The sequence below is a fragment of the Propithecus coquereli genome, unplaced genomic scaffold (genome assembly GCF_000956105.1).
Source record: "Propithecus coquereli isolate 6110/MARCELLA unplaced genomic scaffold, Pcoq_1.0 Scaffold758, whole genome shotgun sequence".
In the NCBI taxonomy this organism is placed as follows: domain Eukaryota; kingdom Metazoa; phylum Chordata; class Mammalia; order Primates; family Indriidae; genus Propithecus; species Propithecus coquereli.
Window position 1 is genome coordinate 161,674 of NW_012153707.1, and position 15,911 is coordinate 177,584.

The 15,911-nt window shown below is 60.2% G+C and overlaps 1 protein-coding gene across 1 annotated transcript in view; it reads left to right on the forward strand.

The window, feature by feature from the left end:
• Positions 1 to 15,911, forward strand: part of XPC (xeroderma pigmentosum, complementation group C) — a 47,085-nt gene that overhangs the window by 27,997 nt on the left and 3,177 nt on the right. Inside the window, exons 4-11 of the mRNA XM_012662210.1 lie at positions 601 to 724; positions 1,692 to 1,776; positions 3,064 to 3,221; positions 3,662 to 3,782; positions 9,322 to 9,411; positions 9,627 to 10,484; positions 11,333 to 11,493; positions 14,069 to 14,569. Coding sequence (XP_012517664.1) covers positions 601 to 724; positions 1,692 to 1,776; positions 3,064 to 3,221; positions 3,662 to 3,782; positions 9,322 to 9,411; positions 9,627 to 10,484; positions 11,333 to 11,493; positions 14,069 to 14,569 — 2,098 coding nt within the window. The remainder of the gene's footprint in view (positions 1 to 600; positions 725 to 1,691; positions 1,777 to 3,063; positions 3,222 to 3,661; positions 3,783 to 9,321; positions 9,412 to 9,626; positions 10,485 to 11,332; positions 11,494 to 14,068; positions 14,570 to 15,911) is intronic.

Below are 15,911 nucleotides of genomic sequence, written 5' to 3' on the forward strand. Positions count from 1 at the left end.
TTGGGTGTGTTCGTTGCCGGTGAGGTCTGATGGGTTCTAGGCTCAGAGCGTCTTTAAAAGAACTTCTCGAATGACGTTCTCAGATCCAGTTCGGCAAATTCGTTTCATTTCAGCTGGTGCTTACAGGCGGTGGCGGGTGGGGAGGTGAAAAAGATGCATTCCGTGTCCCTCGCGAGTTTGCACTTAAGAGCGAAAGACACGTGAATCGCGATCCCACATGAAGCAAATTGCGGTAGGTGCTACCGTTGCAATACGGAAAGTAGGAGACGGTTCTTTGGCTGTTTCTTCTTGAAGACCAAGCACCTGCTGGAACATCCCCACCAACAGCAGGGGTCGGCATCCAGTCCAACCCAGCACCCCCGCGCCGTAGTTTCCTCACCCAGCGACCCCTGCTCTGGGCCGTGGTCTGTGCTGCGTGGGGCAAATGGCCGTGAGACACTTAGCACAGCGCCCGGTGCACGGCGGGAGCTCACGGTGGTCTCCACGGTCGTGGGCCTCACCTCCGCCCCTCGCTCCCTCCTTCCAGCAGGACTTCGATTTTGTTCAGTGCGATGGCTGCCGTCATTGCCGTTACTGATTGTTGGAAATGATTCTCGGCAGAGCTCGGCGAGCCTGTGCCAGGCGGCGCGGGAGAAGGCGCGGCCTCCCCGCAGTGCCCGCTGCCCACGGAGCCCGTGGAGATAGAGATCGAGACACCGGAGCAGGCGAGAACGAGAGAGAGAAGGTGAGACTAGGCCCCGGCTTGCGGTCCCGTTCCAGGTCGTGGGTAGGTGGCGGATAGTTACAGACAGGAAGTGAAAACCTCCGAGAGACACACGGGGGCCCGGGGCTGCGCATCACAGTGGTCAGGAACCTCGGGGAGGAGCCCTGGGCTCCCCTTCGGGGACTGGAACGAGAGACCTTCGTGTCCTGGCTGGGGCAGGAGACGGGAAGGGGGACTCCCGCGCGCCAGCGTCTGAGCAGGTCACCCGTGGTCCTCCCTGATCCTCGCAACAGTGTTACGAGCCAGGAGCCAGAGGCTCAGAGAGGCTAAGTAACATTTCAGGGGTCACACAGCCGGTAAGCAGAAAAGCCAAAATGAACGTCTCTCACTGGACTCAGCACTCAGGCCTTTCCCGCACGTCACGCTGCAGGACTTGAGGCAGCGCCGGCCTGGTCGTGAGCCCCCGTCCCACCCGGGACCCCCGGCACCTCCGTGGCCTCGAGAGTTTGGGACCACGGAGTGCGGTGCCTGCTGGGTCACTGGTGGAGGAACCCGCTGTGTCTTGGGCGCGGTACCCGGCACGGCGGAGACGGCAGAAGTCGTTCAGGAAGCACCGAGTGTTGTTGAAGGTTCAGGGGACACAGACGTAGATTTTACACTCGGACGGTGTCATAAACGTGCGCCGATTTAGCACGAAGGTAGCGGTTGCTAAGGGGCGAGTCCGGAGCGGGGAGGCCGGATGGAGACGACTCCCCGGACGCAGCGAGCTTCGAGGCGTGACGTGCTGTGGCCGAGAGCGCGAGACTGTCCCACGCCAGGCTTTGCGGGTGGGCGGGGGCAGGAAGGAGGGAGAGGCTGAAAGCGGCGGGCGTGTGTGACAGCGCGGAGAGCGGGTCCCACGTCGTCACGAGCGGAACGGGCTCACGGGGGACCCGCGGTCTGGCTTCAGTGCCCCCCTCGTTCTCAGACTTTTCGCTGTGCATCGCAGGGAGAAGATAAAGATGGAGTTTGAGACGCACCTGCGGAGGGTGATGAAGCGTTTCAGCAGGGAGGTCCACGAGGACACACACAAGGTGAGCGCGCGCAGCGGCGGGAGCCAGCGTTCCTCTTCGCCAGAAAGAGCTCGGTCCTGTGTCCTGTTCTCTCTCGGCCTGCGTTTGCTCGTCTGCGAGGTGGGGCGGCAGCTGTCCCTGCCCGAGGGTGGTCGTGAGCACTGAGCAGCGTCGTGCGTCAGCTGCCTCGTCACAGAGGCTGAACCGCAGGCACTCACCGTCCGTCCCTTCTCTCGGCCACTGAGTGACGTCGGTTCTGGTCCCAGCCCGTGTCACGGTGGCTTCTGCCCTAGCAGGGTCCCCGGCTTTGTGTCCATAGATGGATTCCCCACAACCGAGGAGTTTCGGTGTCACAGGTGGAACGAGGAGGACTTCAGAATAGGGACACTCAAGACTATGCCCAGAACGACGCAGAGACCGGGCGGGGCCGTGTCTCCGAGGGCGGACGGAGGCGCGTCCGGGGGTGGGTCGCAGGCTGGGCGGAGGCTCTGGCCAGGCCGTGGAGGGGACGGTGGCCCGGCCCGCCCGCCCGCGTGCTGCAGAGCTGTGGGAGGGAGGGATGGAGGGAGGGCGGGCTTCTGTCTCCCTGTGACGGGCAGCGGGCGCCAGAGCGTGCAGGGACGGGGTGGGTGGCAGAGACGCCGTGCGTGCTGCTGTGTCCACATCGAGAGTCGCGGTGATGGCGCGAGCTCAGAGCCGGGACGCCCACCTCCCGGACGCGGGTGGCGCGGTGGGGCAGGCACGGAACGAAATGGCCCCTCACCGCGGGGTGGGGGTGGGGACGGCAGAAAGGGGAGAATCCAGATGGCGCCAAGGACTGACGCTTAGGTGGGGGGAGGCGGGCGGCGGTCGGTGGGAGGAGGAGAAAGGCCCAGAGCAGCCTGTGGAAGGAGGTCGGCGGGTCGGCGAGCGGGGCTGACGTCAGGCAGGACGCAGTCGTGGGGTCCGCGGCAGAGGGTCCCGGCGCAAACGCGCGCGGCGTGGCAAGAGGTCCTGCGAGCCCCGTCCCCCCGGCCTGGTCGCAGCAAACGCCAGACGTTGCCGCGTCTCGTCTGGGAGCCTCCGGCCTGCGTCTCTGAGAGACCACGCGTGTCGTGAAGCATCGCGCTGCGCCGATTTCCCGCAGGGAAGGGGGGGAGGGGCGGGGTGGGCGGTCTGGGGAGAGGCCGATCGACGCCGGATTCTCTCCTCGTTGTCGGTGGGACGGGCGGCAAGCGTTTCCTGCCCGCAAGAGCCCTCGAAGCTGGCGGCAGAGGTGCCGGTTTCCGGCGTCCTCCGCGACCGCTCCCTCCTCCTCTCCCTCGCCAGGTCCACCTCCTGTGCCTGCTGGCCAATGGCTTCCATCGAAACCGCGTCTGCAGCCAGCCGGACCTGCGCGCCATAGGCCTGTCCATCGTCCCGACGCGCTTTACCAGAGTGCCGCCCCGAGACGTGGACGCCGGCTACCTCTCGAACCTGGTGAAGTGGTGAGGCCGCCGCCCGTCCCGCAGGGCGGGAGGTGGCGCCCGCGTTTCTCTGGGGCCGGATCCGGCTGGGTTCCACGCTCCTGCCCCACGGTGGCGGCGGTGGGCGTGGCGGTGGTGCCGGGGAAATGCCAGGCCCGACCCTGCCCTGGACGAGCTCCCAGGCTAGCGGGGACACACACGGTGGGCGGTGCCGGGGTGGCGTGAGGAACGCCCCGGAAGAGGTGTCCGGGATAGCGGGCACGCAGAGCAGGCTGCTCGTCTCGGGGAGGGTGCGGAAGGCTCCCCGGGGAGGGGACGTCCGCGCCGGGTCATCCGCGACGACAGGGAGGACGGGGGCAGGTGGATCCTGCAGGTGACGCCCCCTTTCGATTTTGTTGGCCATGAAAGAACGAAACCCCCTTCGCCCCGACCTCCGACACGCGGATGTGGTTTGTCCCCAGGTTCGCGGGAACGTTCACGGTCAACGCGGACCTCTCGGCCGACGGGCAGGACAGCCTGCAGACCACGCTGGAAACACGCTTTGCCATCTACTCCGCGCGGGACGACGAGGAACTGGTCCACGTACGTGGCTCCTCCGGGAGCGTCGTTTCGTTAGCGCCGTTAGCCAGTGACCCAGCCGCCACGGCCAGACGCCTTGCAGGTGTTCCGTGCGCGTTACCTTGTTAGTCCCCGTGGCGACCTCGACAGGTGCCGAGGGTCACCCAGCTGGTGGGCCGCGGCGCCAGGCTTTGGGTCAGGCTGCGAGGGGCAGGCCGCGCTCTTTCCTCTCTGCACAAAGCGCTGGGTTTCTGGCTGGATGCCCTAGAAACGTCTTCATCGGTTTCTCGAAACCTGCGTCCCGAAGTCCCGCGGAAGTGCGTGTTCAGACAGGATGCCGGACTCGCGGAGGACGTGTTCTCCCCAGGCCGGGGGAGGCTGGGGGCCGCCATGCGGGGAGGGGTCCTGTCTGTGAACGGCGGGCGTGGGGCGCAGTGCTCTGCGCACAGACGGGCCTTTTAAATGCCCCCGACCCCCGCGGGCAAGGCGGCATCCGAGTAAAACACGGTAGAGACGAGACGCGGTTCTGTACGTGGAAGGTTCCAGTTAATTTGCACGCCGGTGCTTGGAGGCCCAGATTCCCTGGCGGTTTGGAGAACGAGACCCGGCCTCACCTCCGTGGAGCCAGCGGCCGGCGTCTTTGGTTCTCCGCTGCTTTGGGCTCTCAGAGGGCCAAGATGTTTGGCGAGGCCGGTAACCGTGTCATAACGACGCCGCACAGGGAGAATCATGTTCTAGAACCGTCCTCCCGGACTCCGTGTGCATCCATTAAGCCCCGCTTGTCACCTGCCCCCGCCCCCGCACCTGGCAACCCCCGTGTGGATTTGCCTGTCCTCATACTTGCCGTGAAAGAAGTCACGCGGCACGGGGCCTTCCGTGTCCGTCTTTCACTGAGCGCGATGTCGCCAGGGCCCATCTGCGCTGTCCCGCGCACCGCTGTTCCATCGCTTTTCATGGCTGGATGGTATTCCATTTCGTGGACACCGCCACGCTTTCTCGATGCGTTCGTGAGCCGTTAGGTTAAGTACCTGTTTCCATTTCCTCTGAGTATTTCCCCGGGATTGAGGTTACTGGGTCACGCAGCGTATTTTTTGTTTAACTTTCTGAGGAGCCACCGACAACTATGACACCTACTTACATGTTCCAGATATTAGTCATCTATCAGATTGTGCTTTGCAAATGTTTTCCCCCGTTCTGTGGGTTATCTTTTTACTTTCTTGATAAAGTCTTTTTTGCACAAAATTTTTAATTCTGACGAAGTCCAAGTTCCCTGTTTTGTTTGTTCTTTGTGCTTTCGGTGTCACGTCTATGAATCCTGCCGAATCCAGGGTCGTCAAGATCGGCCCGTGTTTTATCCTAAGAATTTCATAGTTACAGCTCTTTGATTTCTGTCTTTCATCCTTTGAGAGTTAACGTTTGTGTGTGATACGAGGTACGTTTTCAGCTGCAGTCTTAGGCCTGTGAATATCCCGTTGTCCCAGCACTATTTATTTTGACTATTTGTTTTATTATTCTCATTATCTGTTGAGGACATTGTCTTTTCAACGGGGATCGAACGGTGTTGGTGCTTTTGTAGAAAATCAACTAGCTGTAAATGTGTGGGTTAATTTCTGGCTTCTTTAGTTCTATTCCGTTGGTTTACGTGTCTTCTTTTTTTTAATTTACTTTTTATTTTATGATAATTTGCATTTTTATACATGTCTGTTCTTACGCCAGCACAGCTCTCTGTTCTTCAGCTGTTTGGGCCCCTTGAAATCCCAGATGATTTTTTTTTTGGAGACAGGGTCTCGCTCTGTCGTCCAGGCTGGAATGCAGTGGTGCGATCACAGCTCACTGCAGCCTCCAACTCCCGGGCTCGAGATCCTCCTGCCTCAGCCTTCTGAGTAGCTGGGACTACACGCATGCACTACCATGCCTGGCTAATTTTTTTTCTATATATGTATTTTTAGTTGTTTGGTTAATTTCTTTCTATTTTTAGTAGAGACGGGGTCTCGCTCTTGCTCAGGCTGATCTCGAACTCCTGACCTTGAGCGATCCTCCTGCGTCGGCCTCCCAGAGTGCTAGGATTACAGGCCTTTTGTTTCTTTTTCTTGCCACATTGCTCTGGCTAGGACTTCAAGCGCAGTGTAGCTTAGCAGAGGTGAAAGCAGGCGTCCTCATCTTGTCCCTGACGAGGAGAAAGTTTTCAGTCTTTCGCCATTAAGTGTCGTGCTAGCTGCAGGTTTGCACGGATGCTCCCTGTCATGTTGAGGGACGTTCCCTTATATTCCTAGTTTTCTGAGTGATTTTTTCATGAAAGCATTTTGGATTTTGTCAAATGCTTTTTCCGTGTAAATTAAAATGATCGTGTGGTTTTTTTTTTTTTTCCTTCTTCATTCTATGAATGTGGTATATTATCACATTGATTGATTTTCTTTTGTTGAACCTCCCTTGCATTCCGGGGGTAATAAGTCCCACCTGGTCGTGTTGTATGACCCTTTTAACATGCTGCTGAATTTGGTTTGTAGCATTTTGTTGAGGACTTCTGCATCTATAACAACAAGGGATATGGGCTTGTCGTTTCCTGTGATGTCTTCATCTGGCCTTGGTGTCGGGGTTCGGGTTAGGGTTCGGGTTAGGGTTTAGGGTTCGGGTTAGGGTTTAGGGTTTAGGGTTAGGGTTAGGGGTTAGGGTTGGTTAGGGTTAGGTAGAATGAGTGAGGAGGTTGGGGTTAGGGTTAGGGTTTGGGTTTAGGGTTAGGGGTTAGGGTTAGGGTTATGGTTAGGTAGAATGAGTGAGGAGGTTAGGGTTTGGTTTTAGGTTTAGGGTTAGGGGTTAGGGATTAGGGTTAGGGTTATGGTTAGGATCACGTAGAATGAGTGAGGAAGTTAGGGTTAAGGTTTAGGGTTGGGGTTAGGGTTAGGGTTATGGTTAGGGTTAGGTAGAATGAGTGAGGAGGTTAGGGTTAGGGTTTAGGGTTGGGGTTAGGGTTAGGGTTATGGTTAGGATTAGGTAGAATGAGGAAGTTAGGGTTAGGGTTTAGGGTTGGGGTTAGGGTTAGGGTTAGGGTTATGGTTAGGGTTAGGTAGAATGGTTAGGGTTAGGGGTTAGGGTTAGGGTTATGGTTAGGGTTAGGTAGAATGAGTGAGGAGGTTAGGGGTTAGGTTTAGGGTTTGGGTTTAGGGTTAGGGGTTAGGGTTATGGTTATGGTTAGGGTTAGGTAGAATGAGTGAGGAAGTTAGGGTTAGGGTTTAGGGTTAGGGGTTAGGATTAGGGTTAAGGGTTAGGGTTATGGTTAGGGTTAGGTAGAATGAGTGAGGAGGTTAGGGTTTGGGTTTAGGTTTAGGGTTAGGGGTTAGGGGTTAGGGTTAAGGGAGAATGAATGAGGAAGTGTTCCCTCTTCTTCTGTTGTCTAGAAGAGTTTGAGAAGGATTAGTGTTAACTCTTAAAATGTTTGGTGGTGTCCACCAGCGAAGTCATCTGTTCTGGACTTTGCTTTGTTGGGAGGTTTTTGGTTTCTGATTCGAGCTGTCATTACAGGTCTGTTCAGATTTTCATTTCTTGAGTCAGGTTTGGTCATTCGTACGTATCTAGGAATTGGTCCATCTCGTCTGTGTTCTCCAGTTTGCTGATACAGGGACCACACCGTTGTATAGCCTGGTTTTTTTTTTCCTCAGAAACACACATCGATTGATCACGTGTTAAAGGTGGTGATCAGGTGTGTTCGGTGGCACTGGCCTGTTGCCAGAGCCCTGCCACCTACGTTGTCTTATTTAATCCTCTTTGTGGTCCCGTGAGGAAGGCACGGCAGGGACTATCACAGGTGAAGAAATCCAGGTTTTAAGGAGTCCCTCAGCTGGTGGTGAACTCGCATTTATCCACACGTTCGGGCCAGTGCTCCCGTGCCGTGCTGCGCACTGAGAAACTAAGAAATCGATGTTGGTGTAACACTGTCAGCTAAACTGCAGACGTTTGGATTTTCCGGGTTTTTCCACCGATGTCCGTTTTCTGTTCCGGGAGACTCTATCACATGCAGTCGCACTGTCTCCTCCGTCTCCCGCAAGGCGTCACGGTTTCTTGGTCTTTCCTTGTCTTTCGTGACCTTGACACTTTTCAGTTTTTAACCCCAGAGGAAACGAGGCAAAAATAACGACTTTCTTACCACAATATGCTGAGCATAGAAAACCCGCCTTCCTCTTTCTGGTTTTCACGAGAGTGTCGTTGCTGTCAGCGGGGAAGTGGGGGCTGGCGAGGGGCGGAGAAGGCCCTGCTCAGGTCCGTCGGAGCTGCTGCCGTTCCGGGCTCCCGTCCCCGCGGAGGGGCCGTCCCTACAAAGGTAACAGAATCGTAGAGCTGCAGCTTCTGCGTGAAAGGTTCGGTGTCTGGAAGACGGAAAGCAGCGAATAGACTGAGCTGATCTGATGATAACATTTCCTGCATTTTCTTCCCAAAGTGGTGTTTTGTTTCATTATTTTATTTTAATAGCAGATACAGCACAGGTTGAATACAAGACAGTCAGATGATAGGTAAGCAGGAAAAAGCTCCTGTAAACACCTATAACCCAGTACCTGGATTCTTTTTCTTTTTTTTTTTTTTTTTTTTTGAGATAGAGTCTGGCTCTGTTGCCCGGGCTAGAGTGCCGTGGCATCAGCCTCGCTCACAGCAACCTCAGACTCCTGGGCTCAAGCGATCCTCCTGCCTCAGCCTCCCGAGTAGCTGGGACTACAGGCATGCGCCACCATGCCCGGCTAATTTTTTCTATGTATTTTTAGCTGTCCAATTAATTTCTTTCTATTTTTAGTAGAGACGGGGTCTCGCTCTTGCTCAGGCTGGTCTTGAACTTCTGAGCTCAAACAATCCGCCCGCCTCAGCCTCCCAGAGTGCTAGGATTATGGGCGTGAGCCACCGCGCCCGGCCTCTTTTTCAAATATTCGTGTCTGTTTCTATTTATGTTAATATTCACACAATTTTTTCCTACAAAAATGTAATCACACACATCGTACATTTTTTTAAACAAAAATTTCTCTTTTCTTTTAATACGTGGAGAGCGTTTTCCCACTTTTCTACAGAGATGAATCTCTGCAGCAACATTTTTAACTGTGTCAAGAGTTCCGGCCCGGGCGTGGTGGCTCAGGCCTGTAATCCCAGCACTGTGGGAGGCCAAGGAGGGAGGATCGCTCGAGGTCAGGAGTTCGAGACCAGCCTGAGCAAGAGCGAGAGTCAGTCTCTACTAAAAAAATAGAAAGAAATTAGCCAAACAACTAAAAAAAATACGTATATAAATTAGCTGGGCGTGGCGGCGCCTGCCTATAGTCCCAGCCACTCGGGAGGCTGAGGCAGGAGGATCGCTTGAGCCCAGGAGTTGGAGGTTGCTGTGAGTGAGGCTGATGTCACAGCTCTCTAGCCCGGGTGACAGAGCCAGACTCTGTCTCAAAAAGAAAAGAGTTCCAGTCCCCTGTTGTTAAACAGTTTGTTTGTTCCCAACTCTCCCCTGTCACAAACAAGCAGTGCAATAAACAACATCAAACTAGTGAAGTCCCTAATTATTTTCTTAGCGTAAATACATTATTCCTTTTTACCACAGATATTCCTGCTGATCCTCCGGGCCCTGCAGCTCCTGACCCGACTGGTGTTGTCTCTGCAGCCGATTCCTCTGAAGGCGCCAGCGGCAAAGGTGAGGTCCGCGGGGATCCCAGGGAACGGGCGGTGGACCAGAGAGGGGCGAGAAACCATCACACTTCACAGAATTGCTCATTTTATTTCTAAGAGCTGGGACTCGTGAAGCGTGGCTTCTCTTGAGCCTGCCTCGCACACGCCCCGCGTCAGGGCGGAGTTGGGCGCGGGAGCTAGTCCTGAGCTTAAAAAAGCCAAATTCTGCCTTTGCTGAAGGGAAAGAAACCCTCCAAGGAGAGACCCACAGAGGATCCCGGAGGCTCCTCAGAGACGTCCAGCCAAGTTCCCGGAAACCACAGCCAACCGAGGCCCGGCAAAGGAGCCAGACGAGAGGGAGCCTTCTCCAAGGCCGCCGGCAACCCCGGTGCCAAGGGCAAGAGGAGCGAGGCGGGCAGCAGGAGACGCGGCGAGCCCTCGTCCAGCGAGGAGGAAGGGGGCGCACGGGGCGAGCGGGAGGCGGCGACCCGGCCACGCGCTCGGGGCCGGAAGCGGCGGGCAGCCCGCAGGGTGTCCTACAAGGAGGAGAGCGGCAGCGAGGATGGCGGCGCCGGCAGCGGCTCCGAGTTCGAGCTCCCCGCCGGGGCGGCCCACGACCCCTCTGACAAGGATTCTGGACCCGGCCTTCCCAGGCAGAGGAGGGCGCCCGCCGCGCAGAGGGGCAAGGCTGCGGCCCGGCGTGGGCACCCGGGCTCTGCGGCAGCTCCCGCCGGCTCCGCGAGCAGTAAGGGGGGCCGGAGCACGCCCGGCGACGGCGAGGCGGCGGCCGGGGGGCGCCCGGCGGGCGTCGACCACTGGCTGGAGGTGTTCTGCGAGCGGGAGGCCAAGTGGGTGTGCGTGGACTGCGTGCACGGCGCCGTCGGCCAGCCCGCCACCTGCTACCGGTTCGCCTCCAAGCCCCTGAGCTACGTGGTGGGCTTCGAGGGCGACGGCTGGGTCCGCGACGTCACGCCGAGGTACGACCCCGCCTGGCTGACAGCCACCCGCAGGCTTCGCGTGGACGCTGCGTGGTGGGCCGAGACGCTGCGGCCGTACCGGAGCCCGTGCGTGGAGCGGGAGGCGCGGGAGGACTCGGAGGTAAGGCCGGGCCGTCGGTGAGCCCGTCTCTGCGCCCCGCGCCGTGCCGGGTGTCTGCGGCGCGTCCCCCCTTGAGTCCCGACGGCACCACAGAGCCGGGCGCCACGGCCTCAGCTTCACGGGCAGAGCCGAGAGGTGTCCCCACGTGGCGTGAGGCCCGTGCGGCGTCGGGGCCGCCGTGCTCCCTGTCACTGTCCGTTCACACTGAGAAACTCTCGGGGGGGCTCTCGGCGCCGCTTGCTTTGCGACGGCAGCCCGAGCGGGAACCGCGCACATGGCGTCGGCCCAACCCAGCTGCAGACGCGGCGGGAGCCGAAGGGGCGGGGTCCTCCCCGCTCGCAGCACGTGGCCGGTCTGACCCGTCGGGGCTTCGGAGAGATGCCGAGGGGGGCTTGGCGCGGTGACGGCGGGGAGGGGAGTCCCCGAGAAGTGCCCGGAGAGCGGGCGCTGGTCACGGGACCGGGAGAAAGGCCAGGGCGTGCGCTGCTCCCCCGCGTCCCCGTGCGGCAGAGTCGTGAGCCCAGGCCGTGGGGCGGGGACGTCCCCCCGCGCTGGCGCTGGCTGCCGGAGAAAGCCGCGTGCTCTTGCCCCGCGAGGATCTTCAGCGGGGCCGGGCGAAGCGTCTGAGGCTGAAACTGGGTTAGACGACTTCGCGAAGTTGCCCCAGCCACCGGGTTCCTTGGTCTCGTGGGTCTCGATCACAGCGGCCGGAGCTGCGGACGGGATGTCGCAGAGTCACCCGCGTCCGCGAAACCGCAGCTCCGCCCGCCGTCGTCAGAACCAGTCAAACCCCGAACCTCGTTCCCCTTCCGGAAACCACGCTCAGCGCGTCTGTCTGGCCTCGGCAGTTTCAGGCGAAGCAGCAGGACCAGCCCCTGCCCACCGCGGTCGGCTTGTACAAGAACCACCCGCTGTACGCGCTGAAGCGGCACCTCCTGAAGTACGAGGCCATCTACCCCGAGTCGGCCGCCGTCCTCGGGTACTGCCGCGGAGAAGCCGTCTACTCCAGGTGCGTGGGGCGGCCGGGGCTCCCTGCGCGTCTGCAGTCCGCAAGGCGGAAGCTCGTCTGGCCGTTCAGCGGCATCCTCGGGGCACGAGCTGGCGGCGTGTGCGTTCGCCGCGGGGGATTAAAGCAAGAGAATTTAACGACAGCATTGAGAGACCAGTGAGGGGGAGTTACCGGGAAAAGTAAAATAAAAAGTAGGACAAGTAGAATGTAAGGTAAGGCAGCAAAGAACACACAGATATAAGTTAAAAACATGCAAAAGGAAGGAATGAAGGATTTGACCAGAAAGTTAAAATGGGTGGGTATTTTAATGGCTACAGAGCTCTGTTTGGGATGATGAGAAAGTTCTGGAACGGATGGGCCGACGGCGCCGCATTCTAAGTGCACTTAACGCCCCTGAGCTGTGCGCTCCAAGACAGTCCAAATCGTGTTTTATGTTGCTGTGTTTTATGCCACAGGAAAAGGGAACCACTGAGAAAAGGAATGAAATAAGTAAACAGTAAAACACACGGAAAATCAAATCTGAAAGAACGTCAGTGTAGTTTGGGGGCAAGGGGAAAATAACAGTAGAAACGGGAGTCGGGGAACTAGCAGCAGAAAGCAAATGGAAGGAGCGATTTTCACAAGCACTGAAACAAAACAGCGAAACACAGGCGATGTTCTCGGTAACTGGGAGAACAGGAAGCCACAGGGAAGAAAAGAAGGAGGCCGGGGCGGGAGGATCGCTGGAGGCCGAGGGTTGGAGGCTGCTGTGAGCCACGACCGCACCACGCGCTCCAGCCTGGGGGGGGCGCAGCGAGACTCTGTCCCTAAAAGAAAAAAAGAAGCGCAGGGAAACCCGCGGGCGACTCCCGCCTCTCGGCTCACTGCCGGGAGTCGTTCTAGACCCTCTGGTCAGGGTCTCACCCTTTCCGGAGCTTTCTGCTCCGCGTCATGGGGCTGCGCCCAGTCGGGGCAGCAGGGAGCCCGGCCTTCCCTGGCGGAGGCCCCACGAGCGGGCGAGTGACCGTCTGGAGAGGGGACGTCTGCCGGCGTGGCCGACGGCGCCAGAGGGGCCCGTTCCTCCATTTATTCTTCGTGGTGGGAAAACGCACGTGGCGTTGCGCACGGTGACACGGCCGTGCGCCTGTCACCCCCGTCCACCTCCAGGACGACTCCTCGTCCCAAACCGAACTCTGTCCCCGTCGGACGCCAGCTCCCCGCCCCCTGCCCGCCCCCTGCCTGGAGCACTCTGGTTCCGCCTGCACGCAGAGCCCTGTGGTCTGTCGTTCTCTTGTGACCGGCGTGTGTCACTTGGCGTGACGTGCTGGGCTCCATCCGTGTCGTGGCGCGTGTCAGAACTCCCGTGTCAGCTGTGTGTGCAGATCACGGTTTGTCACGTCACCTGTCAGTGGACTCTCCTGGCTGCCGTGAGGGACGCTGCTGGGAACTCGGCGAACACGTGTCCCCGTGAGGCCGTTTCCGTGTGCGGGGGCGGGCCGTGTACCGGCCGTAGAATCGCTGGGTCGGATGGGAACCCCGCGTGCGGGGGTTTCAGGGGCCGCCGCGCCGTTGCGTTTTCCCCTTTTTCCACGTCCTCACCGCCGTTGGCCGCTCTCTGGGTTCCGGCGTAGCCGTCGCGACGGGCGTGAAGCAGTCGGCGTTTGTCCCGAGAGGGCCACGTGCGCCGCGTGGCCGCTTCCCTCGGGGAATCTCGAGACGGTGTCCATCTGTCGGCCCCCCGAGCACTGCCTTCGCCGCTCTGGAGGCCACAGCGGCGTTACCACCCCCCGGGCGATGGCAGACGTCTGTCCTCCCGTGAGGCGGAGGGCGCAGGTGAGGGCGCAGGTGCTTCTGGACTTAGGGTGGGGCTGAGTCCCGACAAACGCATCCGAAGTGGAAAACACCGTGAGCTGAGAACGCGTTTACCGCACCTAAGCTGCTGAAGGCCGTAGCCCGGCGCACCGCAAAGACGAGAGAGCGAGGACGGGCGTGCAGGAAGCTCCGGTGCGGTTTCTCCGGAGTGCGCTGCTTTGCGTCACGATCACGCCAGCTCAGGGAGGTGAAGCCGTTTGTCCAGGCCGCCCAGCGGGGCGGTGGCAGGGCAGGTCCGACCCCGTCCGTGGGGCCGCGCGGAACCTGTCTCTGGCCCGGCGTCTGTTCCGGAAGGAGCGAGGCCGGAGGGTCTCCGCCCGCGACCACAGGCCGCCAGGAGTCGCCGGCGGTTCTGCGCGGCGTGTCCTACTCCGTGATGGCTCGTTGGCTCATCGCGGCTGATTTCCCCGCAGTCGTCGGGTCCCTCCCTGCCCGGCGTTCGGGGGCGGGTCCGGCCGTCAGCAGGGCCCGCTCGGCGGCGCGGGAACGCGTGTGAATGTGCCCGTGTACGTGGCTTTCCCCTGGCCCCGAGGGCGCACAGGGGCCGTCGCTGGGCAGCGGCGAAGAGGAAGCCGGGACGGGCGGAGCCGGGTCAGGGCTCGAGAGCGGGCGTCTCTCCGGGCGGCGGGCCGTGTCCACGTCCAGGGCCATCTGCAGGGCCGCGGCCTGTCTCCCGGGGAGGGATGGGGCCGGGCGGGCGCGGACTGGGCCTCTGTCTCCGCAGGGACTGCGTGCACACCCTGCACTCCCGGGACACGTGGCTGAAGAAGGGCCGGGTCGTGCGGCTGGGCGAGGCGCCCTACAAGGTAACGAGCGGGGCGCAGGGCGCGGGCGAAGCTGGGGTGGGCCGGGCGGGGCGGTGGGGACGAGGGGCCGCCCGCGACGCGGACCGGAGACGCCTCCCTGCCCTGGCTGAGCGGCGTTTGCGGAGGAGGCGAGCGTTTAATGGCGTCTTGTTGCCGAGGCGTTCGTGGGAAACGGACCGGCCCAAACACACGAGGGACGCAGGCCGCAGACTCCGGTCGGGGGCTCGAGACCCCGCGGCCCGGAGCCGGGTTCCGGGTGGTTCCGAGCAGCCAGACCCTCCCCTGCAGGGGCGCGTTCTCCACTCAAGCCGCTCCTTCCCGCGTGCGAGTCTCCGCGGCCCCAGGAGCTGGCGGCCCAGCACCCATCCTGCAGATGGGAACGCCGGCGCCCAGGGGGGTGGCTGGTCGGGAGCCCACGGGTAGACCCAGGCCCCGCCGCGGGGACCGGGAGCCCAGCACGGCGCGGTGGGGCCTGCGCAGCGAGGCAGGCGGCCCAGGTCAAGCAGCGGGACAGTGGCTGCGCAGAGACCGTCTCGTCTCCCCGTCAGACCCCGGGGGAGCCCTCGGGGTTGCGCGGCTGCGGGGACGGCGGGAGCCCAGGGCCAGCGCAGTGGCAGCGTGCGGCGTTGGTCCCAGCTCAGGGACCGCGGTGGCCGGGAGGGCGTGTCCTAGCCGGCCTCCCAGTCACGTGACCCGTCTCTGCTGGCGCGGGGCCGTCCGGGAGAAATGGAGTGTGGGTCACTCATTGAAATCTTTCAGTAGCCACGTCAGAAAACACAAAAGTTAGCCAGGCGCGGTGGCGCGTGCCTGTAGGTCCCAGCTACTCGGGAGGCCGCGGCAGGAGGATTGCTTGAGGCCAGGAGTTCGAGACCAGCCTGAGCAAGAGCGAGACCCCGTCTCTACTAAAAATAGAAAGAAATTAGCTGGACGACTAAAAATACACAGAAAACATTAGCTGGGCCTGGTGGCGCATGTCTGTAGTCTCAGCTACTCCTGTCGTCCCAGCTACTCCTGTCGTCCCAGCTACTCCTATAGTCCCAGCTACTCCTATAGTCCCAGCTACTCGGGAGGCTGAGGCAGGAGGATCGCTTGAGCCCAGGAGTTGGAGGTTGCTGTGAGCTAGGCAGACACCACGGCTCTCTAGCCTGGGCAACAGAGCGAGACTGTGTCTTACACACACACACACAAAATCCACAAACACAAGTGGAATTCTAACATTTAAAAACATTCAGATACCATCTAAAATGTCACCACTTTGACGTGGAAGAGACATTTCAGTGTCAGCATTTTAATCACATCTCGTTCTGAGCCTCGTGCTTCCGTGTGTACCCGACACCCTGAACCTCAGTTCAGACTTGTGACACTGCGGGTGTTCGGCAGCCACGCGGGACTGGCGGCCGTTGCGTCCGCGTTGCTCTAGTCCTCGGGGACTGGCAGAGCCCAGAGCCCTCCCCCCAGTCCCTGGTGGAGACCGCGGCGGACAGGGACACGGGTCCTTGATCTTAGCGTGGTGATCACATGTTAAAGGGCTATTGAAGGCAGAACAAGGAACACGTGACAGGTGGCACGCGACCCTCACGGAAAAGCTGGCCGACCCCGCACTTTTGGCAGCGTGTGCCCAGGCCCAGGCCCAGCCCCGCAGGGGACTCCTCGGCCGGAGACGTCTGCTGGGGCGCGTCCCGGGGTCGTGAACGCGCGGAGCTGCCAGGGGGCGTGAGGTCACACGAGGTCGTGTAGGGGTCGAGACGCAGGCGCTGCGGA